At 57.0% G+C, this 26,108-nt stretch overlaps 7 protein-coding genes and 1 non-coding gene across 8 annotated transcripts; 4 read left to right on the forward strand and 4 right to left on the reverse strand.

Annotated features, from left to right (window-relative positions):
• Positions 1-1,349: 1,349 nt before the first annotated feature.
• Positions 1,350-5,288, forward strand: MYCTH_2299794 (uncharacterized protein). Its single transcript, XM_003660903.1, has 4 exons — positions 1,350-1,534; positions 1,674-3,984; positions 4,181-4,917; positions 4,978-5,288. The coding sequence occupies exons 1-4, from the start codon at positions 1,489-1,491 to the stop codon at positions 5,175-5,177; spliced, it is 3,294 nt and encodes a 1,097-aa protein (XP_003660951.1). The 5' UTR covers positions 1,350-1,488; the 3' UTR covers positions 5,178-5,288.
• Positions 5,289-6,147: 859 nt separating this feature from the next.
• MYCTH_t22 lies at positions 6,148-6,232 on the reverse strand. Its single transcript has one exon. It is a non-coding gene; the product is annotated as a tRNA-Ala (tRNA).
• Positions 6,233-6,913: 681 nt separating this feature from the next.
• On the reverse strand, positions 6,914-8,116 carry MYCTH_97342 (RTA1 like protein; the record flags this gene model as incomplete). The annotated part of the gene is made up of 4 exons (XM_003660904.1): positions 6,914-6,978; positions 7,065-7,457; positions 7,621-7,869; positions 7,939-8,116. The coding sequence occupies 4 exons, from the start codon at positions 8,114-8,116 to the stop codon at positions 6,914-6,916; spliced, it is 885 nt and encodes a 294-aa protein (XP_003660952.1).
• Positions 8,117-8,884: 768 nt separating this feature from the next.
• On the reverse strand, positions 8,885-10,698 carry MYCTH_2087100 (uncharacterized protein; the record flags this gene model as incomplete). Its single annotated transcript, XM_003660905.1, has 12 exons — positions 8,885-9,074; positions 9,142-9,185; positions 9,241-9,261; positions 9,323-9,363; positions 9,435-9,505; positions 9,577-9,820; positions 9,919-9,952; positions 10,013-10,044; positions 10,111-10,286; positions 10,365-10,396; positions 10,502-10,560; positions 10,631-10,698. 12 exons carry the CDS (start codon positions 10,696-10,698, stop codon positions 8,949-8,951), a joined length of 948 nt encoding a protein of 315 aa, XP_003660953.1. The 3' UTR covers positions 8,885-8,948.
• A 728-nt stretch (positions 10,699-11,426) lies between these two features.
• Positions 11,427-14,373, reverse strand: MYCTH_2299804 (uncharacterized protein). The gene has a single exon (XM_003660906.1). It carries the CDS (start codon positions 13,517-13,519, stop codon positions 11,702-11,704), a length of 1,818 nt encoding a protein of 605 aa, XP_003660954.1. The 5' UTR covers positions 13,520-14,373; the 3' UTR covers positions 11,427-11,701.
• A 747-nt stretch (positions 14,374-15,120) lies between these two features.
• On the forward strand, positions 15,121-16,493 carry MYCTH_2299806 (uncharacterized protein). The gene is made up of 2 exons (XM_003660907.1): positions 15,121-16,227; positions 16,306-16,493. Exons 1-2 carry the CDS (start codon positions 15,463-15,465, stop codon positions 16,405-16,407), a joined length of 867 nt encoding a protein of 288 aa, XP_003660955.1. The 5' UTR covers positions 15,121-15,462; the 3' UTR covers positions 16,408-16,493.
• A 1,065-nt stretch (positions 16,494-17,558) lies between these two features.
• MYCTH_73236 (non-ribosomal peptide synthetase) lies at positions 17,559-23,260 on the forward strand (the record flags this gene model as incomplete). Its single annotated transcript, XM_003660908.1, has 7 exons — positions 17,559-17,793; positions 17,884-18,332; positions 18,432-19,082; positions 19,185-19,818; positions 19,903-20,351; positions 20,440-21,885; positions 21,978-23,260. 7 exons carry the CDS (start codon positions 17,559-17,561, stop codon positions 23,046-23,048), a joined length of 4,935 nt encoding a protein of 1,644 aa, XP_003660956.1. The 3' UTR covers positions 23,049-23,260.
• Positions 23,261-24,157: 897 nt separating this feature from the next.
• Positions 24,158-25,774, forward strand: MYCTH_2299819 (uncharacterized protein). The gene has a single exon (XM_003660909.1). It carries the CDS (start codon positions 24,486-24,488, stop codon positions 25,434-25,436), a length of 951 nt encoding a protein of 316 aa, XP_003660957.1. The 5' UTR covers positions 24,158-24,485; the 3' UTR covers positions 25,437-25,774.
• The last annotated feature ends 334 nt before the right edge of the window (positions 25,775-26,108 follow it).

The following is a 26,108-nucleotide window of genomic DNA, read 5'->3' on the forward strand; positions in this document are numbered from 1 at the left end:
TGCGATGTCTCCTTCCTACGTTTGCTGGCCCTGTTGGCTCTGTATAAGTAGAGGATAGGAACAAAGAACACTCCGTTTGCCAGCCCGTTTGCCAGATCCACAGGGCTTATCTTATCCAACCTTACATGATGGACGCGTCCGTAGACAACGTACTGTATCACTTTGTTTCGCAACCGCCTCTTCCCTCCCTTTGATCACAGGGACGACGTAGTCTGTGTGCGATGGAGTGCTCGTCTTGAAGAATTACCTGAGACCGGCGAGGACCTCAAGATGATATCTCACATGTCACTTCACTATTAGGTGGAGGACGAGAAAGGGGATAATTTGGACAACAGAAATGAACCCCCTGGTTCTCGTTGTGTCAGTAATCCTAGCTAATTCATGGCATTGAAGAGCGCAGCAATTGAATTTGGACTCTGAATTTCTCAACGATGCACCTATCTCTAATGCCTCAGGAGTTTTTACACACAAAAGACTCAAATGTACCCATGTTTGACAGAGAAGCACGCGAACCACCGTCGTAAAGAGAGCCGAGAGGTACATACGGGCCACAAACATGATTCATTGTTCTCTGGCACGGGATCTAACACATCACCCAGGTGAGTGACGGCTTTCGAATTGAAGCAAAATAAAAGACTTTTTGTCATGGGTTGCCATATGCTACGTCTCACTGCAAGCTTGGTCACAGATGGGGTGTACTAATTAGCTGAATCTCTCGAACGATACATCTTTCCGATGGATACAGACTTCAGGGCGGGGGGATCCTCTCGAAAACTCTGGGCCCGATGCCCACCAAAGTTTAATTAACTAAGCAAGCCATGGATACCACTGCCAAGAGGTTATTCACAGCCTGGCATTCTACGACATATTGTTCGGGCTATGATGGTTCCATTCGTTAATCTTCAGTCAGAGATCAATAAATGAATAAACAAATAAACAACTCAAAATAAAGAGAGCCTAGTGGCCTACCAGCGCGGATCACACTATTAACCAGGAAATAAAAGATTGCGTGGGTATGGTCCCTTGAGAATGAGGTGTGGTGATGACTCCCAGGGGTGTGAACGGCCCAGCCAGGTTGGGCTGAATATGTGCAACGCTTCCGACACCAAAGTCAACTATGAAGTTGCCTGGTTAACATGTAAAAAGTAAGGGGCGAACACACTCTGCTGATAGCCTCTGCTCACAGGACGTCCGGTTGTTGTTGGACTCAGCTTGGTGCTTTCATCAACCCTAACCCTTCTTCACGAGTTCCAAGAAGGCGGTGAGACTTGGCTGCCCCTCTTCCTCCGTTACCCCGCAGCCATAAACAGGTTAGCCTATCTCTTTTATCAGTTCCACACTGGAAATTGGGAAAATCCAAAATTTTCCTCGGGTCGCCGGGACCCTCTTTGTCGCGACAGACAATTCCCAACGCTGCCGCTACCCTTCCATTCTTTTCTTCTCTTTCTCGTGATACCCCTTTCTTTCCTTTCGATCCGAGGCGGCACCATGGACAAACAAAGGTTGGCTGCGCTCCTGCAGGAGTCGCAAGTTCGTAAGTTACCCCCCGTGCAATTTCAGTTTGCCGCTTCTCTGATCGCGCGCTCTCGACCATTGAACCTAAGGTGGTTCCCCCGCCTTAAACTTTTCGAGATGCCGCATGTCGGTTCCCGCGCTGACGCCTCCTCCTCCAGCCAATACCCAAAATCTCAAGGCGGTCACTGCCGAGCTCCAAAAGAACTATTATTCTCATCCCGAGTCACTTCTTCTCCTCATTGAGATCGTTGCGACCCACCAGGATGTCAACGTGCGGCAGCAGGCTGCGGTGCAGGCTGCGCGCTTGGCCGTCAAACACTGGGAGAAGATTCCCAAGGAGCAGAAACCGGCCGTTCGGCAGCACCTCGTTCAGGCGACCATGAACGAGCAGACCCCCCGCGCTCGTCATGCCAACTCGCGGCTGGTCGCCGCTGTCGCCGCCATCGACCTCGAGGACGGCGAATGGCCCGACCTGATCCCGGCCCTCTTCAACCTGGCGAGCAGCAACGAGGTTGCCCAGCGCGAAGTTGGCTCGTACATCATCTTCAGCTTGCTCGAGGAGAACCCGACCTCGTTTGCCGACCACATGTCCAAGCTCCTCGAGCTCTTCGGCCACACCCTGCGCGACCCCCAGAGCGCGGACGTGCGCATCAACTCCATGATGTCCATCGGCGCCATGCTGCTCCTGTTCGAGCCCCTCGAGGATGAAGAGTCGGTTGCCACCCTCCAGTCTCTGATCCCGCCCATGGTCGACGTTCTCAAGGACGCTGTCCAGACCGGCGACGATGAGAAGACCGGCCAGGCATTCGAGGTTTTCCAGCAATTCCTCGCGTACGAGTCGGCCCTGATCGGCAAGTATCTGAAGGACCTTGTCCAGTTCATGATCGATCTTGCCGCGAACAAGCAGGCCGAGGACGACGTTCGCTCCCAGGCACTCGCCTTCCTGGCCCAGACCGTCCGCTACCGCCGCATGAAGATCCAGGGCATGAAGGACATGGGCCAGCAGCTCACGCAAAAGAGCTTGCTGATCTTGACCGAAATCGACGACGACGAGGATGATGACGACATGGGTCCTGCGCGGTCTGCCCTGGCTCTGCTGGATCAGCTGGCGAACGACCTGCCGCCCCGCCAGGTCATCGTGCCCCTTCTTGACGCTCTCCCCAAGTTCGCCACCTCCAGCGAGCCGGGTTACAGGAAGGCCGGTATCCTTGCCCTGGGCACCGTGGTTGAAGGCGCGCCCGATTTCATCGCCTCGCAAGTCAAGGCCATCATGCCGATGGCCCTCAACCTCCTGAACGACCCGGACGTGGGTGTCAGACATACTGCTCTCATTGGCCTTGCCCGCCTCGCCGATGACATTGCCGAAGAGCTGACGCCTTACAACGAGCCCGTCTTGACTGCTCTGGTCAAAAATCTGCAGGCGGCCATGACTCCCACAGCGGACCAGAAGCTGGCAAAGAAGAATATTGAGATTATCCGCTCGGTTTGCGGAGCCCTTGACGCCATGTCTGAGGGTTTGGATGCCGACTTCATGAAGCAGAACGCTGGGGACCTCATCAACAACATCGGGGCTCTCATCTCCCACGACGACTACAAAGTCAAGGTCGCTGCTTGCGGTGCCATTGGTGCCATTGCCGAGTGCCTCGGCGAGGACTTCAAGCCTTACTTTGAGCAGACCATGCGTGCACTTGGTGCGTACCTCACAATCAAGGACTCGGAGGACGACCTCTCCTTGCGGAGCGGTGTATGCGACTCGGTCGGCCGCATCGCCACGGCCGTTGGTGCGCAAAGCTTCCAGCCCTACGTCGTCGACCTGATGCGGTCGAGCGAGGAGGCGCTTCACCTTGACAACTCGAGGCTCAAGGAAAGCAGCTTCATTCTGTGGAGCGCCCTTGCCAAAGTCTACGAGAGGGAGTTCGCACCGTTCCTTCCTGGTGTTTTCAACGGCCTCTTTGAGAGCCTGAAGCTCGAGGAGGAGGAAATCAAGCTCAAGCTCAGCGAGGAGGAGAAGGGCATCGTTGGCACTGACAACGAGGTCATTACCGGCGGCAAGAAACTCACCATCAAGAACTCTAATGACGATGATGAGATCTTCATGAGCGACGACGACGATGACGAATATGACGACTTTGGTGTTTCGGTCGAGGCCCTCGAGAAGGAGGTTGCTCTGGAGATACTCGGCGACGTGATCACCTATGCCTGTGGCACGCAGGAGATTGCCGAGTACTTGGAGAAGGCTATCGAGAGCATCTCCCCACTCGCCGAGCACACGTACGAAGGCTGCCGCAAGGCTGCCATCGCTACTCTCTGGCGGTCATATGCCCGTGTTTGGCAGCTCATGGAGCAGGAGACGGGCACCAACTGGGAGCCTGGCCTTCCGCTTAAGCAGTCCCCGACTGTGACCCTCGTTAAGCTGGGCGAGATCGTGTCCAAGGCGACCCTCTCCCTGTGGCACGAGGAGGCTGATCGGTATGTCCTCTTTTTCGATCTTTCTACCCCCCGCATATTTAATAGCATGATGACCACCTCGCGTTATTACCCAGCTCACTCAGACGCACCATTGCGGATGCTGAGAAAGCGTGCATTTCTACTCCTGATTTTGGCTTCAAAACTTCGATTTCTGATTTGGCAGGATGTCTTTGGCAAGAAAGCTAACGAATTCAAGCGCCGTCGTCACCGAAATCAACCGCAACGTTGCTGCCACCCTCAAGACTTGTGGGCCTGCTATTCTCGCCCAGGAAGACTTCATGAAGGAGGTCGTGACGGTCATCTCCACCATCATCACCCGCTCTCACCCCTGCCAGCAGGATCTTGGTGATGAGGATGAGGAGCAGGAGGTTGAAGGCTCGTCCGAGTACGACTGGCTTGTCATCGATACCGCTCTCGATGTGGTTATTGGCCTTGCTGTCGCCCTCGGATCCGGCTTTGCCGAGCTCTGGAAGATCTTTGAGAAGCCTATCCTACGGTTCGCCGCGTCCGAGTCGGAGAACATTGAACGGTCCACTGCCGTCGGTGTTATTGCCGAATGCGCTGCCAACATGGAGGCTGCCGTCACGCCGTACACCGAGAAGCTTCTCAAGCTTTTGCTCAAGCGTCTTTCGGACACGGATCCGGAAACCAAGAGCAATGCCGCGTATGCCACCGGTCAGCTCATTCTGAACTCGACCGATAGCAACACGTATCTGCCTCACTACAACACGATCTTGCAGAAGCTGGAGCCGATGCTCCACATCAATGAAGCGCGCCTCAAGGACAATGCTGCGGGCTGCATCTCGCGCATGACTATGGCTCATCCCGACCGGATTCCGCTCGGTCAGGTCCTCCCGGCACTGGTCGACCTGCTCCCACTCAAGGAAGACTACGAGGAGAATTCGCCCGTTTACGAGTGCATCTCGAAGCTTTGTAAGTACATCTTCTCATTCCAGACATCATCGGAGCCTACCTAATGCTAACCTTGTGCAGACGAGAACAACGAGCCTACTATTCAGCAGCTCACCCCGAAGCTCATCCCCGTCTTCGAGGCGGTGCTCAGCCCACCAACGGAGCAGCTTGACGACGAGACCCGTGAGATCGTTCGCAAGACGGTCTACCATCTGTACAACGCCAACCAGGGCTTCTTCAGCAACAACCCTAACGTGCTGAAGCTGGCCGGTGTCGCGTAAGGGATGGAGCAGCAAATGACGGGGATGTCTTGGTGCATCTCCAAAGTAACAGGCGGACATCTAACGATGATTCAACCTGCACGATGAGTGATGAGTTCCGACCTAATGACGTACATAGAGCGAATGAAAATTGGTGCACGGGCGGGATAGTCGGTTTCTGGTTCTCAAAGTCAACGATAGCCGATCGAGGCTCACTCTTCAATGAACTTTCAACTGGTGCCTCATTCTGCCCTATTAATGCCTATGTGACATGTTTGGTCAAGCGCCACCTCCGTCGGGCCGACCCAGTAGGTTACATGGTTGGTGGTAGCTTGGCAGGCCTTGACCAGTTTGAACCACGGGAGGCAGCCGTTGCTATCTGTGAGCATGCGGCCATGCTGTGCGCGAAAGACATGCAGGAGGCCTACTACTACATTGTTTCTCGGCTGACCTCCCCTTCTCCCCGGTGCTCCGGACCCAGAGACCCACACATCTGGATAGACACAGCGCGGGCCGGGGCCGGGGCCGATCCACGCACAAGAGTGGGGCATCGGGCTCGGTTCAGCCGGCCGTGCAAGTCCCGGTGTGGGGGGGGGGGGGTGCATCGTCGGTGTCGTCGCTCCTCGCCGACGAGGGAAGGGGAAAATTGAGGTGCCGCGACGCGCTTCGATGGCCGGATTTTGGGACACATAGTCGAACAGCACCTTTGTCAGGTACTTTAGCAAGGTCCGCTGCCCTAGCGGTCAGCGTTGGATGGTGATGGTTTGTTAGGGAGCTTCCCCAAGGCTCGTCAGCTCTTCATCCAGCAGTTTCGATTGTTCCTATGATTTACCTCTACTCCGCACATACCATCACCTGGGAACGTACCATGAAGAGTTGGAGGCGAGGGGGTCAACTGATGGAGACGGGGGGGCAGGCAAAAAGGGGATGTTTGATCGGGAAACAAAAGGAAACACTATGAGGGCTTCGAAGCCTCTTGCGTACGAATGAATGGACGAGCTGGGAATCGAACCCAGGACCTTTCGCAAACCGGATGGTATGCTAAGCGAACGCTCTACCAACTGAGCCACACGCCCCAAGGGAATTGTTGATAAGTTGAAGAGAGTAAGCGTTCTTGAGTGGTGTGGTGGTGTTGTGGAGGGGCTGAACCCTAAAGGCGTCTGGGTGGGTCCATCAACCTTAATCGGTGGATCCTGTCTGTGTGACGCTGCCATCCGCAATTACACGCCAGAGAGAGGGTTAGGGTAACCCCTTTTCATGAACTATACCAGTAGTACAAGTACTCTGTAGACTCCTTGATCAGTCAGCTTCTATTGCCCTCTTCTCCAACACTTCGAATTTCATATGTAGACTCTATCAGATCTTGATCATTGCTCTAGAGTGATCAACAAAAGTTTTAGCCTCTACAGCCTTTGATAGGAAAAAACCAAAGATAAACAAACGGCCAAGGTTTCCCTTTCTAATAAATTACCAAATCGCAACCGCATTCCCTTCCCAACCATATTCCAAACCATGCAATAAACTTCCCTATGTCGCTTTCCTAGGCATCCCATCTTCTACTTTCCGCTCCCTTTGAGTTCGCAATAGCCTGGTATCGACAAACCACCCTCCACTGACGTTCCATCCCCTGTCCCCGTATTATGAGACGCCGAGTTGCTCAACCCCGGTTCATGTAACGATTCTGAGAAGACGAGTAGCGAGGCCGGCCCGGTGACGGCACGTCGTACTCGTCGTACCCCTGCTTCCCGATGCTGCCGCTATCCGACCTGCCCGGCGTCGTCCTGGGCGACCCCGGCGGCGGCGGGGGCGGGACGGAAGTGTACTGCGGATGATGCACGGGCAGCATCCCGAAGCCGTCGTCGGTCGTGTCGCCGCCGCGGCTGGTCAGCAGCAGCGCGGGCCCGCCGCCGTCCCGGCCGTGGCGAATCACGCGGCTGGGGTGGCACCAGAGCAGGGCGGCGGCGGCGGCGAACATGAGGGCGCCGTCGAGGCCGAGCAGGTAGGCCTCGGTCGACATGAGGACGCTGTCGTAGCCCATGCCGAACTCGACCATGCGGAAGACGGACCGGACCATGATGAGGACGCTGCTGGCGTACAGGACGGCGACGAGCCGGCGCCAGGGCCCCGCGGCGGCCGAGAGGGAGGCCGGTGTCGGGTTCCGGGCGATGCGCACGTGGAAAATGACGGTCGTGATCATGAAGAAGCCAAAGAAGATGATCTGGATTCCCAGCCCCGCCAGGATGATGTTCTCGCCGCGTTCCTGGTCCTCTTTGGTCTTTGCCTTGGCCAGGAAGCCGCCGCCTGGGGTAGAGTGGAAGAGATCGTGTTAGTCTGTAATTACGCGCTCTCTCTTGCCGGTCTGCCCCTGTTCTTTCTCCCGCCAATAGACGTTCTCGATCTGGAACTGGGAGTCGGATTCGGTAGGTAACAGTAAAGGAGCATGAGTAATGGCGGATTGGCTTACCGGCACCTTGCGCGAAGAACGAGAGAACGTCACCGGCGACGAAGATTTTGGTCATCCATCTCGTTCTGACCAGCGCGTATTCTTTGGCGCCCAGCAGGCGGATCAGGCGGGCGAGGATCATGTAGATGGACGCCGCGAGCAGCGCCGGGCCGAGGAGAATGAGAAGATTTTGGACGATGTAAGGGGTGAGCGTGAAATCGGGGGCTTCCTGCGCGGCAGCGACGCGGCCAACGTATCCGACTGCCTCGACTGTTATACGAGTATATTAGCTCATGCTGGGTCTCTTAAAGGGGCAAAGGTCAAGGTTCGGCGACGCACAGAGGCACCCAGCGACAAACGGGATGAAGTACCACGTCTTTTTGCGCACAAGATACACGAGGTGGGCTATGGACGCTGCTCCGAAGAGGAAGACGAAGATGGCATTGGCGGCAAGGCTGGGATTGTAACGGTAGAGCTTGAAACCGCCCTCAAAGGCCTGGCCCTCATCCCCTGCCATGTCGGGAAGACGTCCTCGTGGCAGGCGCTGGATTGCGTGTCGGCGATGGATCTATGGGCAGTAACGCGAGAGGACCCCGTATTGGTCCAATGATGTCCCGGATCGGCCAGACGTCAGACTTGATGGCAAAGGAGGTTGCGTGAGAACAATGTGGCCTGTGTAGGGGAAAGTAAAGAACATCTGGAAGACTTTTTAAACTAAGCCTATGTGGCTGGCCCCAGGAAGCCATCCTCGGGACGCGCGTCGAATCCATGCTGGAACCTAGAAAACGAAAGGGAGGAATAACCAACTACCATCATTTCCAGACCCAAGTTTGAGCGGCTATGAAGGCACTGCCTCCCAAAGACCTCCCACTCTGCCAGCAGGCTTACAGGGGATGTGCTCCGAGCGGATACAGCCGAATACGCGTATAGATCCGCAGCGAATCAGCGCTGGTCTGCCAGGTGCCAAGGCCCGCCCTTTCAAACTCTGTTCGGACAACCCTGGCTCAAACTCCGCGAGTTGGCCGCGCAGCTCGGAGTAGGGGTCCCAGTCGTGCCTGGCGTCCCGCTGCTAGCAAGTTTGATAATACTGTGTAGTGTCCCGAGAGATACGCGTAACACGACACGGATCCCCTAAGGCCAGTGCGGTTAATCTCGTGTATGCGGAGACGGAGATGCATGCAAGGTAGAGAAGCTGCCTTGATTGATTTTTTTTCTATTATTCAGTGAGCAAACCAGGCTAAAAAAATATCCAACTTTCCATCAACAAAAGAGAGAGAGAGCCTTTGTGATTTTCTTTTTAATTTTATTTTGGCGAAACTTTCCAAAAAAGGAAGAACGGCCGCGGATGCTTAGTGAGCCACCCTCGCCAGCGCATCTTCCAAACTCTCTCCTGTCATGAGCTTGAAGACCTCGGTATACCTCCCCTTTGTCTTCTCGACGACCTCGGGAGGCATTTCTACGTCGGGCTTACCCTTCTGCTTGTTGTTAGCATTCAACAAATGACAGACACCACCAAACATGCGGCATCGGGGGAAAGCGTACCAAGCCGTTGTCTGTCAACCAGTTTCGCAGAACCTGCTTGTCGACTGCTGCATGTTAATAGCGGACTGACATCTGGACTGAACCGAGACAGCAACCTACAAGAATCCTGCTCGCGGCCCACTGCATTCTGTCAGCCCACTGTTCAGAAGCTCCGGTCTTTGACGGCGGGTGAGGCACAAACCTTGGTAGTCTGCTTTGCTCCAAAATCGGGAGGAGTCAGGACTGGGTATTGCTGTCAGCTGATATGATTCGAGACACCCCGGATTGACATGAACTAGCTCAGGGAAACGCACGTGAGGACCTCATCGACGAGGTAGATCTCGTCGGTCTCCTCGTCGAGCCCGAACTCGAACTTGGTATCGGCCTGTGGTTCCCTCGTCAGTCCCGTCCCGGAAAGACGGCCCCTAATGCAGGCAGAAAAGGCACGGAACGTACGATAATGATACCGCGCTCCTCTGCATAGGCGGCTCCGGCCTTGTAGCAAGCCAAGGCTAGCTCCTCGATACGCGAGGCATACTTGTCGCCGACGATGCCTCTAGCCTCGTCCGGCGAGATGTTGATGTCCTTGTCTCCCAGCTCCGCTTTCGTCGAGGGTGTGTAGATCGGCTGGGGAAGGCGCTCGCAGCGCTTGAGCCCGGCAGGTTGCGGTAGGCCGTGGATGGTCTGGGTCTTCTCGTACCTGGATGGCAGTTGAGTAATCAGAAGACTGATGGGCAGGCAAAGAGTGAAAGAAAGAAAGAAAAGGGAAGGAAGAGAAAGTGGCAGAGGCGGACTCACTCTGCCCAAGCGCTGCCCGTGACATACCCGCGCACTATGTAGTGGGAGTGTCAGTCGCAGGCTCTGCATCGCTTTCAGGGGAGCTGTGTCCTACCGATCGCCTCAATAGGGAAGATCTTGAGCCGACTATAACATCCAGATGTTAGTGTACCATGGTTTTCGCATCGAGGGGACACCGAGCCAACACCATACCGGACAGTCATCGACCGCCCGCGCAGCATCTGCTGCTCGTCGGCGGTCAGGCCGCACGATGCGGGCGGGCCCAGATGGAGAAAATGATGCTTCAAACCCGGCACGCGGGACGAGAGCACCTCAAACCATTTGGCCGACAGCAGAGTCAAGATGGCGCCCTTTGTGGGAATGCCATTCTACAGCGAGACCGAATTCCAGTGAGCACCTCTTTCGTGAGACGCGAATGTGTCCGCGAGGTTGAAGCTTCTAGTTACCTTGAGGATGACGTCATATGCGCTGATGCGGTCTGGAGACAAGCGTCAGCGTATGACAAAAAAAAAAAAGGCAAGAGGGAATTGGCTGCAGCAGCAGGAGGAGGAGGGAAGGGAGAAGGAAGAAGAGGGGACGGTACCCGAGGTGACGAAAAGAAGGGTGGGATTCTCTCCCATGTCAGGAAGAGGAAAAAGATCCCTGTCAAGAAAGGGATCGGATGTAAGCAACTCTTTCTGTGAATGGGCAGCGGAAACATCAGATACAATACCTAACTTTGCCCTGGGAAATCCGGGGCAGTGACGCGAGTGGAATGTTGGTGAGCGCAGCGGAGGCCATTTGGTCAGCGGTGTATTTCTTGCCGAAACTCAGCAACAGCGAAGGCGATTTCGCAATCTCTGTGGAAGACCAGCAGTAAATATACTTCAGGCTCCTGTTTGCTGGGCGGATGACTCTTCGTGCGAGAAAACTCGGAGGGGCCACACGCGATAATTATCGGTGCGCGGGGCAGTCGGTTTTAAGTGGGGTACTCCGCAGCATGATGTTCGACTAAGTGTATGTACATACATACATACAGTACTGTACATACACGTACAGACATAATTACCTACACAGCTTAGGGACTTAAGGTAAGTAAGGTATGTACGTTCGGAAAACTAACGAGTTCAGTTCCACCTTCGTAGGTTGAGCACGACCAAAGCCCCACGTTCGCGGCTTCCTGTCCGGACCCTTGCAGATATTTTCAAGCCACCTCGCTTCTGTTTTCGTATCCTCTTTCACTAATCTTCTCATCCTCGGTACTGGGTTCTCACCTGACCGGAGGGGCGCGGCTTCCCAACTTATATGCTTGATATAGTAGTGGAACGTCTGGTACTCCCTACGACTTGAAAATTAGCGGTGGAAGTGTGCACGCAAATTGATAAAACGCATAGGGTGACTACGTTTAAACCATGTTTGCCCTAAAATGTTTCGCCTGTGCAACTTGTCCACGAGCGCTGCTGAGGTTATAAGCCACAAGTGTAGAAGCATGTACCCGGGAAGCTAATACATTTGCAACTGTGCATCCCTCACTGCCGTGATGCTTAGGAGCATTTCAACTTCCTCCGGATTAACTACATATTCCAAGACCTTCTTTCATGATAGATTTGACCCCCGACCTGTACGGATAGAATAGCGGAGATGTTCTCGGCGGGGTCGCAAGACTGGCAAACCAATGCATTCATCTAAACGACACTGCTCCCAGCGCAAGCGCGCTCTGCGAGTCTTCTTGGAGCCAAATGGCAGTAGGCATGAGACACTCAAGCAGTTGAGGCCGCCGCACTTCCGTGTGGTGGCGAGGACATCAACACGAGGAGTCAATGCTACTGAAGAGCTCGTCCCAGTTGTCAGCCGAGCCAAGCATGCCCGGGAAGTCGGACCACAAGGCATCGAGTCCAAAATCCACGATACCGGGGTTGCCGCCGGCATCGGCATATGCTCCTGCTCGCCCTCCTCCTCCCACGTGTGCCTGCGTCTGTGCGTTCCCACCGGCAGAAACAACACCTCGATGATGACCTCGGACGGATGTGAAGTCGGCGGAGGTAGAGGCAGGAGCAGAATCTGCGCAAGAGACGTGTGGGTAATGCGCGCGCTGGTCATCCAGCCCATCAGTGGCGGCGGCGTTCTTGTCACGGGAGGGGCGAAGAGAGTTAGTCAGGGCCTGCACCAGCCGCGCAGCAACGGGTGACTCCCGGCCGGCAGCCTCAAGAACACGGCAGGCACGACTGAGATCTTCTTTGATGACTAACTCGTTGGTGGCGGCCTTATCGGAGGCGCTTTCGGTGGTCTTGGGAGCATGGAGGGCGCAGGCGAGCACGGTGCACGCCGCAAAGAGGTGGCTGATGAAGATGGCCAAACGGTGGGCCAGGGGCCGTCCGTGCGACGACGGTGAGGACGGGAAACCGGCGCCGGCGCCGGCGCCGGCGGCCTGATCAGATTTGGCCTGGGTTAGCGAGGCCTCGAAGAGCGCGACGACAATCTCAACCACGGCTCGAGCCGAGTCCAGGCACGTGATGCGACACTGCTGGTATTGTTCCCGCTGGCGCCCGTCGTGAGTGGGCGCGTGGTGAGCTGGCCAGGGCTGGTACCCGTTGAGCAAGAAGGGGCGGTGCAGGCGGGCGCGGCGCGAGTGAAAAGCGATGTTGATGATGGCCCGCTGGAGGGGAAAATGACAGGGCGCGCCGGGTGGGACGGGGGCGTCCAGGCGCATGAAGGGAGGGAAGTCGTCGAGGGCGCTCCGGAACAGGCTGTCCAGCTCGAGCGCGCGGGCGCAGCTCAGCACGTCCTCGTCGGGATGGCTAGGCTCGCGTGCGTCAATTATGGAACGGCAGATCTCGGCCAGGCGGATTCGCTGCAGGAAGCACGACATCTGAGTGGGCACGTTGAGAGGAAACGTTACGGTGTCAGCATCGTGTCGCGCGGCCAGGGCCGACAGATCGTTGTCATTTAAATTGCGCGGAAGCCGTGTGCGCATGTGCCGCGGGTGGATGGTGTAGCTGCCGTCAAACGGCCCGCCCATGACGCCGCTCATCCAGTCCGTCGCTGTGATGTGCCACCATAACCGCCGCTTGATCTCTCGTCGAGTGACCCTGTCAATACATGGCTCCTCGGCAGCGGCTCGGCCGCTCTCGACGACGTGCAAGCCCGCCTCGCGCGCCGCCGCCACGGAGCAGCTGTGCAAGAAACGGAAGCGCGCCGAGTAGCCTTCCCGGTTGTAAACGAGGTAGGCAAGAATGGCACGAGCTTGCACCTCCTCGAGAGATGTAGATCCCATCGCGGCCGTCTCGCGTGCCTCCTCGAGAATCTGCTGGGCTGCACGGCCCCACGCCAAGGACGACCGGGTCGCTTCTTCAGTAGAAGTGAAGCTGCATCCTGACGAGTTCAACATCCCCTCGTCGAGCAGGGCGGCGCTCGTGGCGGCAATGCTCAGGATGAGGGCAGCATGCCAGGGGTTCAGCTTGGTGACGGCCGAATCGGTCGAAGATGCATGGCGTATGCCGGCGAGGCAGGAGTAGAAAGAGTCCATGAGACTGCGGACGGATGGCTCATGGATGACGACAAGAAGGTGGCATGGGTTGTTTACAAACATGTGCAATAACGAGTAGGCCACGTCGTGTGTCATGAGGGTGCCGTCGGCGATAACTCGAGCTAGGGTGCCCCCAGTGCGCGGGGCCGAACCACACACGCCTTGCGTATAGGCTGAGTCGAGAAAGTTGGCTGTCAGCTGGCCTGCGGTATCGATGCGAGCGGGTGTTGAGACCAAGGGTGCCGCTCCCGTCGGTGCCCTCGCTGGCACACCTGGAACTGCCAGGGAGTTACTGGGCGGATGGGGTCCTTCATGCTGATGCTGCTGACTTGGTTGTTGTTGTTGTTGAATCTGCGTCGAACCCGGGCCCGTGACAGTGACGGTGATGGTGACCGGAGGGCCCGAGTCCCCGGACCCGGACCCGGGACCGGGGGCGATCACAGTCTGGACCAAGATGGGCAGTTCTGGCCGACCGTGACTGTGACCCGCCTCGACAACGTGCAGTCGGCCGGGCTGGATCCTGCTGGTCCAGGCAAGGTTTCCCACCCCGCCCCCTCCGTCGCCCCCGCCAACGCACTGCAACCCCCGGGAAACACAACTGCTGCAGGGATGTCCAGAACATTTGAGCTTTTTACTCCGGCAAAAGTCGCACGAATACGCTGGTTGCCGCCGTCGCTTCGGCGGACGGTCTGGCTCCGGTTTGAGCGAGGGAGGCTGCACTTGTGGCTCTTGAGGCTCAACAGCCGTTGCATCGGTATCGGCAGTGTCCCGGCGCTTCATCGTGACCACAAGAGGGAGTCCATCGCCCGGGCCATGTCAGACAGAAGAATTGAACGGCGTATCCCAAAGGATGTATGAGCACGGAGGATCCCGGATCTGAATAACCCCGGGGATGCAAGATGGCGAGATTTGTTTGACAAGCTTTGTTGCAAAATGGAGTGACCACGCACTTGGAACCTTCGCAGCTGAAAACGATTTCTGGCGCCGCCAGGTGTCAGAGCTTCAACGACGGATAGCTCTGCACCTGCCACAGCCGAAACATGCATGACGTTCACGGACGTACTTGCCCTCGCAATCCGGGAAGTCAGTAGGTGGCTTCCGGGTCTGTGCATAAGCGAGCCCAGCCCCAATCCAGAGTTCCAGACGAAAGGATCAGGCACCCCTTAATCCGGAAGGGGTCCCGGGGCCGCGGATAGTCCTCGGAGGAAGGCAGGAGACAGATGCAGGGATCCGTACTTGCCTTTTTAAGAAGACAACTTAGACGTCGGCCGCCACCAAGAGAAACCATTATTTTCAAAGCACCTCTCGCCTTTTGCTCTTGGCTGCTTCCAGTAAGGACCCTAGTCTTGCCTGCACCGCCATGGCGTCTGCATCTTGCCAGATTGGGCGGCCGCCTGACTACAACCGGTGAGCTGAGCTGAAACCTTGTTGCTTCTTTGCTCCCCCTCCCCTCCCCAACACCTTCCCTCTCCCGTGCCTTCCTTCATGCTACGGATTATTCCGTACCTGCTTCTTCCTTATCCTTTTTTGCAGCGAAGTTGCCTTTGCACTTGCAGAGAAGCACGAATCAAGAATCGAGAATCTTGAACCCGTCGACTGACTCGTAGGTTTACTTGCCGTCCAACTGAAGACTCGGCTCTTGGCTGGCCGTTCTGGGAGCCTCCGCGTCCCTGTTTTGCACCGTCGGTTACCTCAACGCCTTTGGTGTCTTTCAGACATACTATGGTACCTTTTTGCACGGCCGTTCCTCCTCCGACATCTCGTGGATCGGCTCCATTTCCATCTTCCTGCTCTATGGAGGCTCCTCAGTCACGGGCATCCTCGTCGACAAGGTCCGCCCCACTGTACGTCCTGCTCCTGTCGCCTCGGCTCCGTGTTGACTCAAACCTCTCTCTTGTTTTGCGCCGTGCTAAAAAGGCTTGATTTAGGTACTCGTGGTTGGGGGCAGCATCAGCCTGGTCTTTGCCCTGTTCATGACGTCGCTTTGCAAGCAGTACTACCAGCTCTTCTTGGCGCAGGGACTGCTCATTGGTACATCAATGTCCTTCCTCTTCGTCCCCGCAGTTGCCGTCGTGTCTCGACGCTTGCCACACCGCCGCGGCTTGGCTCTGGGTATTGTTGTTGGCGGATCCGCCCTCGGTGGGGTCATCTGGCCCATCATGCTGAACCAGCTGCTCAACCACAACGGCGTAAGCTTCGGGTGGAGCATGCGTGTCGTTGCCTTTACCATGATTCCTCTTCTCGCGGTCACATGCTTGACCGTCGTCGACGCGCCCAACGATAGGCTCGCCGTGAGAAGATCCCAGGGAACCCAAGACGAGACCAAGGATGCCGTTGTGGAAAATAGACCTCACAATGAGGCAGCGGGACCCAAAACTGCCGGAGCGAGCATTGCCAGGGGCACTGAAGGTGGTGCCGAGGTTCGGGCCGTGGCTGTCAAACCAGAGGCGCCGGCGAGATCAAGCAAAACGGACCTCTCCATTCTCAAGAGCCACACCTACATTTTGCTCAGCATTGGCCTGTTTTTCACCTATCTGGGCCTCTTCACCCCGCTGTTTTACATCTCCCGCTATGCCATATCGCAGGGTGTTTCCGAGTCGACATCGTTCTACCTACTCGCTGCGCTCAATGCGTGTTCTTTCTTTGGCCGTGTCATCCCCGCGTATCTGGCGGACTACTATGGCCATTACAACATCCAGGCCATCTGCATCCTACTGGCCGCCATTATCGGATTCTGTTTGACCGCCACTACTAACCTGGCAGGTCTGATTGTTTGGACTTTGGCATATGGCTTCGCTTCCGGCGTAAGTCGCTCTCTAACTGCCCTTCACAAAATAATAACCAGCATAACAAACTGAGGCTTCTGACGTGTTTTTTTTCAGACGGTCATTGCTCTCCAGAATGCTTGCGCGGGCAAGATTGCGCCACGGCAAAGCCAAGGCGCCGCTGTGGGATTCGTGACAGCCATCATTTCCATTCCGTAGGCTCCCGCTCCTATCCATGGCGAACAGGATGCTCACTGACACTTCATTACCGTGCGCTTGTGGGACCTCCGATCAGCGGCCAGATCGTCGATCGTTTCGGCTATCTCGCTCTGTCCTTGTGGACTGGCGCCACTCTCCTTGTTGGGGCTCTGATAGTCGCTCTAGCGAGGCTTAAGGCCAACAGGATGCTGCTCTACGCGTTTTGACACTCGCACATAAGAAAAAAAAAAGAAAAGAGAAAAGAGGCGTCAAGCAAAAAAAAGCAATAATACAAGAGAGGATTCGGGATATGACTATGCCACGTCTGTAGCCAAGTCTAATTATAATTACCAATTTTGAAGTGTAATTATTCGTCATAGGTCTAGCTGAGAATCCAATCGCGAATTTTACAAGGCGCATACAATACCCATCTCCGTATCAGCTTTGCCAGGTTATGATACTGGCAGTGACGAGAAATTTAGCGAAGTAACGCCATCCTTACGCATTATTATAATGGAATAGTACTGAGCACTGGCGGATGCATAGGGCCGAGAGGCGGAGACGGGTGCGCGAGGGTTAGCGATATATGCGGTAGAAGTTTCATGATACGGTCTAGCGATTCCTCCCAACGGCCAGAAACCCCAATATCCCTACACTATCTCTTCGTCTTCGGGAAGGGCCAGGGCCAAGCATGGCGGTTGCGCTTTATTAACTTGTTAGATCCATCACGTGGGCCAATGTGGTGTCATGGAGCCTAATAATGTGTCGAGAATTACAGTAGGTTTGACAAATAAATTTCTAGTCTGAGCAAGATCTGCGGCAATAGACTCCACAAGTAAAGCAATAAGGATTACTCGATCGTGACTTGTTCGCGAGACACGGGCTTTTGTTTCTTGTTGACAGAATGGAACCATCGACACTTGTCTCACAAACAGAGCGGTGATGTGTCTCAGGAGGAGGGCTGTGAGATTGGCTGACTTGGTGTTGTGTTAGTATCACCATGCTTTTGTTTGTTTTGATGAGAAAGGGAAGTGGAAAGGAAAATGTAAACTGCGGGATATGTCCCCCCGGCTGGCTCAACATGCAATCTGGAGAACTGAACGAGCACCATCTCCAAAATACGGTATGGAAGGTGAATGTTCATGTTGGCGACCACGTCTGTTCCAACCACTATGCCCGCCCCTACTCCCATGCCCTTCTTCTCTGGGCCGGCTCCTGAGCCTGGGACGCCTATGGTAGCTAACCTCAGTCCTCCAACCGGCGACCTCGAGGCCGTAATGCCTCTGTCCAAGGTCCAGCTGGTGCTCTGGCTCGACTACCTCCGTCGGCCCATGGCCACCCACTACCTCCTCACCGCTAAGGTAGACCTCGGCCACCATGCGGTTTCGCTGGAAGACATTGTTCGCGGTGAGTGCCCTCGTGTTCCGTGCCTGTTACACTAGCCCCATGAGTAGGAGCTGACGAATAATTAACTGCCGCGCATGGAACTGGTCTCAGCCATCCATCTTCTCACCCGCCGCCACGCCATGCTGCGGAGCACCTTTCATGTTGAGGACTCAGGTGCGGCCGCAGATGATTTCGAGAAGGCCTACATGGCCGTTCACACCGCGGAGACGGCATTTCCCGACATCGAAATGATCGACCACAGCCAGACCGCTGGTTCCAACCTGAACTGGCGGCGGGGCTTCGATCTTTCGACACAGTTTCCCATCCGCTGGGTCATCTGTACGGATACTTCTCCGCGCGGTCAGGGTCTGCCGGGCCCGACCTGCACGCTGTACGTGGTGGGCCACCATATCGCCGTGGATGGCTCCGCCATGAACCTTCTGTTCAAGGAGGTGCTGGTAAGCCTCGGCCTTCGAGATGAGGAACGGGAGCAGGCGGTGGCAACGCCCCAAAATCAGTTGTCTTTGTTTTTGTCGTACGGCGATTACATTCATCAACAGGTGCGTTGGAGACATACCTTTCCTCCTCGCGAGAAAGTTTTTGATTCTTTCTTGGGCCCGAGGTGCATGGTTCCTGACCACGAAGAACATGAACGACAGAATGCCTATCTACGGAGCTCTCCCGGTCAGGCCGCTCGCAAGTTCTGGCTGTCCCAGGTCCGCCACACGACGCCGTTTGAGTGGAACATGGCGGCGGCGGGGACGGCGGCCGAGGTAGGCGGACGCGAGATCCCGAACCGCACCATCGACACATGGTCCTTCTGGTCCAACGAGGAGATCAGGAAGTGGAGTCAGCCGTACAAGACGTCTTGGTTCCGCATCGTCGCGTCGATTGTAGGCCTTGTGACGGCGGGCGCCTCGACGCCCGCGCCTCACCACGACCACGCCCTAATGGTTGCATTCGCGAGCCGCCCGCCGGCCTTTGCATCGTGCGTCTCGCACATGGCCAACACGATGCCCGTCAGGTTCCCGCTGTCGGCCTTGTTGCGCGACGGCGGCAAGGCCACCTTCGCAGACGCCGTCAAGGCCTTTGGCAAGAACCTCTCGCAGGCCAAGAGGCACGAGATGTACCCTTTCATGACACTCATGGAGGAGGCGTCCAAGGTCATGGACGACGGCTTGCTCCGCTTCAAGGTGGCTTTGTCTTTCACCCCCATGCCAGCCGACGGCCGCTACGCCCTGTGCCCGATCGAAGGAGTCTGGGACCTTTTTTTCTGTTTTCTTAGGCAGGACGACGGGGTTTCGCTCGGAGTAAGTTGCAACACACACACACGCACACACACACACATGTGGATGTGTGGGATAACGTGCTTTTTGTTCGAGATTTTGAAAAGTAATAACCCAGCATGTTAGGTCATCGCCAACCCCCGAGTGTTTGACCAGGAGGCCGTCTCCCGGCTCAAGACCATGTTCGTCGAGACGGCGGCCCTGTCACAGACGAACCCCGAGTTCCTCCTGAGCAGCCTCGATTTCATGCAGAATCGCGATCTGGGGCAGATCATTGCGGGGCCGCGCATCGACGACGTGGAGGCCATCAGCAACTGCCGCGTGCACCAATGGATCCGCGCGCGCGCCGCGGTGCAGCCTGACGCCGTCGCCCTGTTCTCGGCAGAGAGGCAGGCGAGCATGACGTATGCAGAGGTGGTCGGAAAGAGCGCGCAGATTGCCAGACTCCTCGTTCGAACCGGCACAGCGCCTGGCGACAAGGTGGTGCTGCACATCGACCGCTCGTTCGAGACGGTCGCGTGGATCCTCGGCATTCTCGAGGCCGGCGCCTGCTTCGTGGTCATCGACAAGGCGTGGCCGGCAAGGCACAAGTCAGCCATCTGGGGAGTTCTGAAGCCGAAGGTAATCGTCACGGACACGCATGAGGTCCCCAATCCCCATGGTGCCGTCGTCATCAACACCCTGGAGCACAGGGACGAGATCACGTCAATGCCAAAAGAACCGCTCGGGATCCAGACGGCCAATGACTCTTTGGCATCTGGTGAGCTACACCTTAAAAAATCATTCAGAGGACAAGAAGGCGCGAGCCGTCAGCTGACTGTCTGCTTGAATAAATACTAATTAGTCATCTTCACATCGGGATCGACGGGACAGCCCAAGGGCGTCATGATCGACCAGGCCAACATCAGCCACTTCGTTAGCGCGACACGAAGCGTCTACAAGATCGGCCCGTTCTCGCGAGTACTGCAGTTTGCCTCGTTTGCCTTCGACGCGTCCTTGCTTGAGTGGGCCGTGACTCTTGCGTACGGCGGCACGCTATGTTTCGCCGAACAACCGCAGGTCCTGGTAGGCGAGTACCTGAGCGAGGTGATACGCCGCAACCGCGTCAACTTTTTCCATACCACCCCGTCTGTGCTGTTCACGCTTAGAGATGCCGTCGAGGACGATAGGGATAACTACCCGAGCCTCAGCATCGTCTCTGTCGGCGGGGAAGCCTCGCCGGCTGGTTTGTTGAACCAGTGGAGGCGGAAGTTCGAGGTGCTACACGCCTACGGGCCGACCGAGACCACGTACGTATAGGATGATGAATCGAAAACGAGGTGGGCGTCGGGGTTAAGTGCGCTAATAGCTCGAGGGCAACAGGGTTATCGTCACCGTCCAGGTCATCCCTCAAAATTCCAACCCCGACGGCGAGCAGCAGAGCCCGACGCCGGGGTCGTCGGTCATTGGCACGCCGCTTCCTAACACGCGCATCCTCATCTGCGCGCCAGACAGCTTGGAGCCGCTTCCGGCGGGCAAAGTGGGCGAGATCTGCATCGTGGGCCCGCAGACGGCTCGCGGCTACATCAGACAGGAGCAGCTAACGCGGTCCAAGTTTCACACGCTCGGCGTGGAGGGCGGCCGTCAGTTGCGTCTCTACCGCACGGGTGACCGCGGCTTTCTCTCAGTCGAGAACGGCGTCCTCTCCATCAGCGGTCGCATGGACACCGTCCGTGAGATCAAGGTGCGCGGCTATCGCGTGAACTTGCCCGAGGTCGAGCGCGGCGTCTTGGAAGCAAGCGACCTCATTTCCCTGGCATCAGTGCAAGTGGTTGATGGCTCCCTGGTAGCCCTTATAGTGCTTTCTACAACGATCGCTGGCAGCGGCGGCGCTGCCAGAGGCTCCGTCGACACTGCTACGTGGGACGAGCATGAGGCTGAGCTGCGCGCAAAGCTCGCCGCTAACATGCCCAGCTACGCTGTTCCATCGCGCTTCGTCGTCGTGGACATGCTGCCGCTGAACCCGAATGGCAAGATCGACCACGTCCAAGCGGGCAAGCTGGCCCAGAAGCTGGCGAGTGGTGGGGGGGTGGAAGCAGCCAAACCCGAGAACACGGCTGCCGCCGCAGTACTCAGCAGGCCTAAGACTTGTCCCGTCCCCACAGCAAAAGACGGCGAGATGGCGGAGCAGACGGTCGAAATCCGCCGGGCCAAGCTCACGGCACAGGTATCTGAGCTCTGGCGTCAGATTCTCCGCCTGTCGGGGCCGCTTGGCGAAGACGTATCCTTCTTCGACGCGGGCGGCCATAGCATGCTCCTCGAGCGGTTGCACAAGGCCATGGCGGCACGATTCCCCGAGGCCGGCCTCCGGCTACTGGACCTGTTCTCGGCAGCGACTATCCGCCAACAGGCCGACGAGCTGCTTGCGCGCATGCCTGTTCAGCGGCCCCTCCTGGAGGAGTCTGCTTGGTCCCAGCAGGACTTGGCATCCTCGTCAGTGTCAACGAGCCCGGGCCGAAGCAACGCCTCGTGCACGTCGTCACCGTTGACGGGCCCTTCCTCAGCGGCACCGAGCCCTGCAGGCAACAATTTGGATGGTCTGTTTGCGATCACGGGCTTGGCATGTCGCTACCCCGGCGCCAACAATCCCGACCAGCTCTGGAATCTCTTCATGGAGCGGCGGGACGCCATTACCACGATTGAGAAGCCGGCGAACAGGGGGTTGTCATGTGAGCTAACGGGGGATGGCACGTTTGTCCCGCGGTACGGGTTGATTGACGGCTTGGACGAGGTCGACGGCGCGAAGTGGTCTAAGACAGAGGAAGACATCAGGGTTCTGGATCCCCAAGTAGGTGCAATGCAATCTTTCATGTCAACCAAATATCCTGGCCTTAATGCGGTGGTGCTTTGACGAAGTAAGTAGAACTGACGCGGGAACAGAAACTCGTTTTTCTGGACGTCGCCTCTGAAGCGCTTGCCGACGCCGGCATCTCTCTCGCCAGAGGCAGCAGCACCAACAACATCGGCGTTTTCGTGGGTGCCGCGCCAAATATTAGGTGCCTGGCCCCCAAGACGGGCGTGTGCCCCAATCACACCTTTGAGGAACACTACCGCTCCCTGCTGGACCCGCCCGTCGGAACCCTGGCCGCCTACAAGCTCAACCTGACCGGCCCCAACGTGACGGTCAACGCTGCCTGCGCCTCGTCCATGACGGCGTTGCACCTCGCCCTCAACTCTCTGGCGCAAGGCGAGTGCTCACACGCCCTCGTTGGCGGAGTCAGCATTAGGTACCAGGGCGAGGGCGGCTATCCGGCCGTACCCGGGCGCGACTTCTCACCCACGGGTTCGTGCCTCCCTCTTGATGCTCGCGCCGACGGCGGCTTGCCGGCAGACGGCGCGGCGGCCATCCTGGTGCGCCCCTTGCGCGATGCCATCAGTGCGGGAGACAGCGTGTACGCCGTCATCGAGGTGCACGCCATCGGCAGCGACGGGTCCGTGGCCAAGGCCGGGCTGGGGGTCCCGTCGGCCCCGGGACTGGCGCGCACCGTGGCTGTGGCGGTAGGTCGTGCGCCGCGCGTGCCTACATACATCGAGATGCACGCGTCAGGCACGCCGTGGGGCGACGCAATCGAAGTCGACGCCCTCCGGATCGCGCTTGGGGAGAAGTTGAAGGGAGCCGCGGGGGGGGAGGCAGCGGCAGGGAACCGATCTCCCGCACCGCTCATGGTTGGGTCGAGCAAGGGCAACTGCGGCAACACCGAGGCAGCGTCCGGTCTGCTCAGCTTGATGAAGGCGGCTCTATCTCTCAGGAAAGGAGTGGTCCCGCCGCTTCGGGAACTGAAGGAGGCAAACCCAAAGTGTGGATTCGACGCCACTATTCAGCCTCTGCGCGAGCCATTGCTGCTGCAACCCTCGGTCCGCATCGGCGTCAACAGCATGGGGTATGGCGGGAGCAACGCGCACTTTGTTCTGGCAGCCCCCGAGGTGTACGGTGCCGTCGGGAAGGGTTAAGATCGCATCTGAGAGCGAAAGTGTCATGTGGCGTTTATGTATGAGTACGATATTATGCGCGCGAAGTGGATGGTTAAAGATTCTTCGAGACCTTGAAGAACCAGTTCGGCCAGTGTTGTAGAAATAGAATTTCAAGTCCGAATTGTGATGGAAGGTGGCCCTTCCTAGGGCTATGACCGCCTTCTCTCGCCGGAAAGTACAACCTGAAACCCAAACACAAAGAACATTGTCCCCTATTAATTATCGTGTGTGCCTGAATTTAAGGCAGGAATTCTCTTTCCTGCGCTTTCCTCTCTTTCACCCCACTACCCAGGCAGAGAATTATTTCAACATCCCTTTGCACCTGCAGCATCTCGTTCGTTGGTCGCAAATGTTTGAAATTTGCATCATAATTAGTGCCTTATCGCTTCTTGCACCACATATGATCTATTATGATCGGCTGAGGACAGAGAGTGTCGGGAACAAGCGATTATTGAACGAAGAACGCGACACCGTGGCGACCGATTCACTACCAAGAGATTTACCTAGCACTCCAGATCCTAAGGTCTCCAAGTTGAATATAGAGAGAAGCCATTGTCTGGATAATTAAGTAATGGCCTGACGAGCGAACTCGATGCCCCGATATGGAATGGAACATGTAGCACAACACAGCGACTTGGTAAGTTGAACACCATTTAACATTGCATGCCGAAGAGAGGACAACTAATCATGTGTACCTAGGAAGGAATGCGTTCAGCCACCAAAAGGACCCAGCAAAACGCCTTAGGGCACACCGAGGGGCCCAACGACACGGTGTATGTATGTACATACGTAGAAGGTTCGCCCACGGACGTGTCACAGTGGTATAACTTATTAAAGAATGACGTGGAAGATTGAATACGGTCAAGGATTTGACACGATTGACGGAATCATCAATTCAAGAGCTTCTGAGCAATTGATGTTGATGTTCTGGCTTCTGAATGGTGTGGCTGTGTGGCCAACAAGCGACCCCGTCTACGGAGAGCACTAGCCAGATATATGGCGCAATGCACGAGGCTAAAGGAATCGTGGGCCCAAATGTTCCACCAATGGGTCGCCGAGAAGCCCTGGTTGGGAGACCAATGCGGCAACCGATTTCCTGCTGGCAACCGCTAAACCCGCAGCGAGCCGTAGACTCGGCCGACAGCGGAGTTGCCCCACGGGCCGAAGAGGTGCTTCAACGGAAAGACGGTCGGGTTGCTTTGCCCCGCGTCGGAACCTTTTGAACCTTATTACCAAGTCGCAACGCCTTCCTCGAGTATTAATCGGCCTCCAGCTCAGTTTTAAGAAATACCTATCGATCCCTCCACGATCTCGACTTTCACACGAGGCATTTTGCAGAGCGAGAATCTCTCGTTCCGGCCCACTCTCGTTCTCCCTCCCTCCCCCGACCAAAGAAGCGTCCCAAAGGGGCCCAAGATGAAGCTCCTCTACCCGACCACGCTCCGGCTCAACCGCGCCCTCTTGTCGGGCTTTCCGACGGTCACACTCCACGCGTACGACGCCAAAGCGCCGACCCTCCCCGAGGACCTCCTCGACGCCGAGATCCTCGTCACCTGGGCCAACAGCCCCGCCAACCTCTCGTTCGCGGCCCAGAACCTGAAGCAGCTCCGGTGGATCCAGTCGCTCGCGGCGGGGCCCAACGACGTGCTCGCCGCCGGCTTCGACAGGTCGCGCGTCCAGGTGACGACGGGCTCGGGCCTACACGACCGCACCGTGGCCGAGCACGCGCTGGGCCTGCTCCTCAACGCGGCCCGGCGCTTCTATGAGATGCGCGACTGGCAGCTGCGCGGCCAGTGGCCCGGCCACCTGGGCGGACCCCAGCCCGACCGCGAACCGGGCACCTTCCGTACCCTCCGCGACGCCCGGGTGCTCATCTGGGGCTACGGCAACATCGCCCGCTGCCTGGCGCCGCACCTGACCGCCCTGGGCTCCGTCGTCCGCGGCGTCGCCCGCTCCGCCGGCGTCCGCGGCGGCGTCGAGGTCTTTGCCGAGGACAGCCTGCCCCGCCTCATGCCCGAGACGGACGCGCTCGTCATGATCCTGCCGGGCGACGCCTCCACCCGGCACGCCCTGAACCGGGAACGCCTCGCGCTGCTGCCCCGCCACGCCTGGGTCGTCAACGTCGGGCGGGGTTCGTCGGTGGACGAGGACGCCCTCTACGACGCGCTCGAGAAGGAGGAGATCGGCGGCGCCGCCCTCGACGTCTTCGAGCAGGAGCCGCTGCCCGAGGGCCACAAGCTCTACGGGGCCAAGAACCTGATCCTCTCGCCCCACGCCGCCGGCGGCCGGCCGCAGGGCGCCGAGGAGCTCATTGTCGACAACCTGAGGCGCTTCCTCGCTCAGCAGGAGCTGCGGAATAAGCTGTGATGAGAAGAGGAGGATCCATACGACTTGAACGACGACGCGAAACGGCAGCGTAGAAACGAAGTTTTTGGCGCTGACTCTACACAGCATTACTTGCTTTTAATATTAACATCTCAAACTTTTAGTAGAAACTATATGATTCTCGTTCAGACATCAAAGACGCATTTTCTGCCTGATGCCAAGTATTTTTTTGTATCTTGTTGCGTTTGAGACCCACGGGTTTCGGTTCGCTGGTTCAACCCGGATGTGGTTTCATTAAAGAAACCTAATATCATCCGCCGGCGTGAAACTGTCGCAACCTGAAACTCGAATGGTTTTCCATCTTCCGGCATTTCCCCCCCCCCCCCCCCCCCCCGGTTGACATTCCGACACCACCTGTGCTGAATATTGATACGACTGCCGATACTACGTGGTATGGTATGGCGGCTTCCATAATTATTAAGGGTTGTTGCCCACTGCGGGTCATCTGTCCATCCGAACCAGCGAACATTTGCCTATGCGCAACCGACTCCCATCCCCCGGGGGTTCACATGGCAACTCTCGCAGGACAACTTCCACTTCGAGATTGCCTTGTGGTCTCGCCGCTGCTCTCGACGCCGAGCTGCTCGCAGGCCTAATTATCAGACGGGAGAAATGCCCTCGGATTGCTGCTGCGTAATTACTATGCGCTGGATC

This window comes from Thermothelomyces thermophilus, chromosome 1, assembly GCF_000226095.1.
Source record: "Thermothelomyces thermophilus ATCC 42464 chromosome 1, complete sequence".
Lineage (NCBI taxonomy): Eukaryota > Fungi > Ascomycota > Sordariomycetes > Sordariales > Chaetomiaceae > Thermothelomyces > Thermothelomyces thermophilus.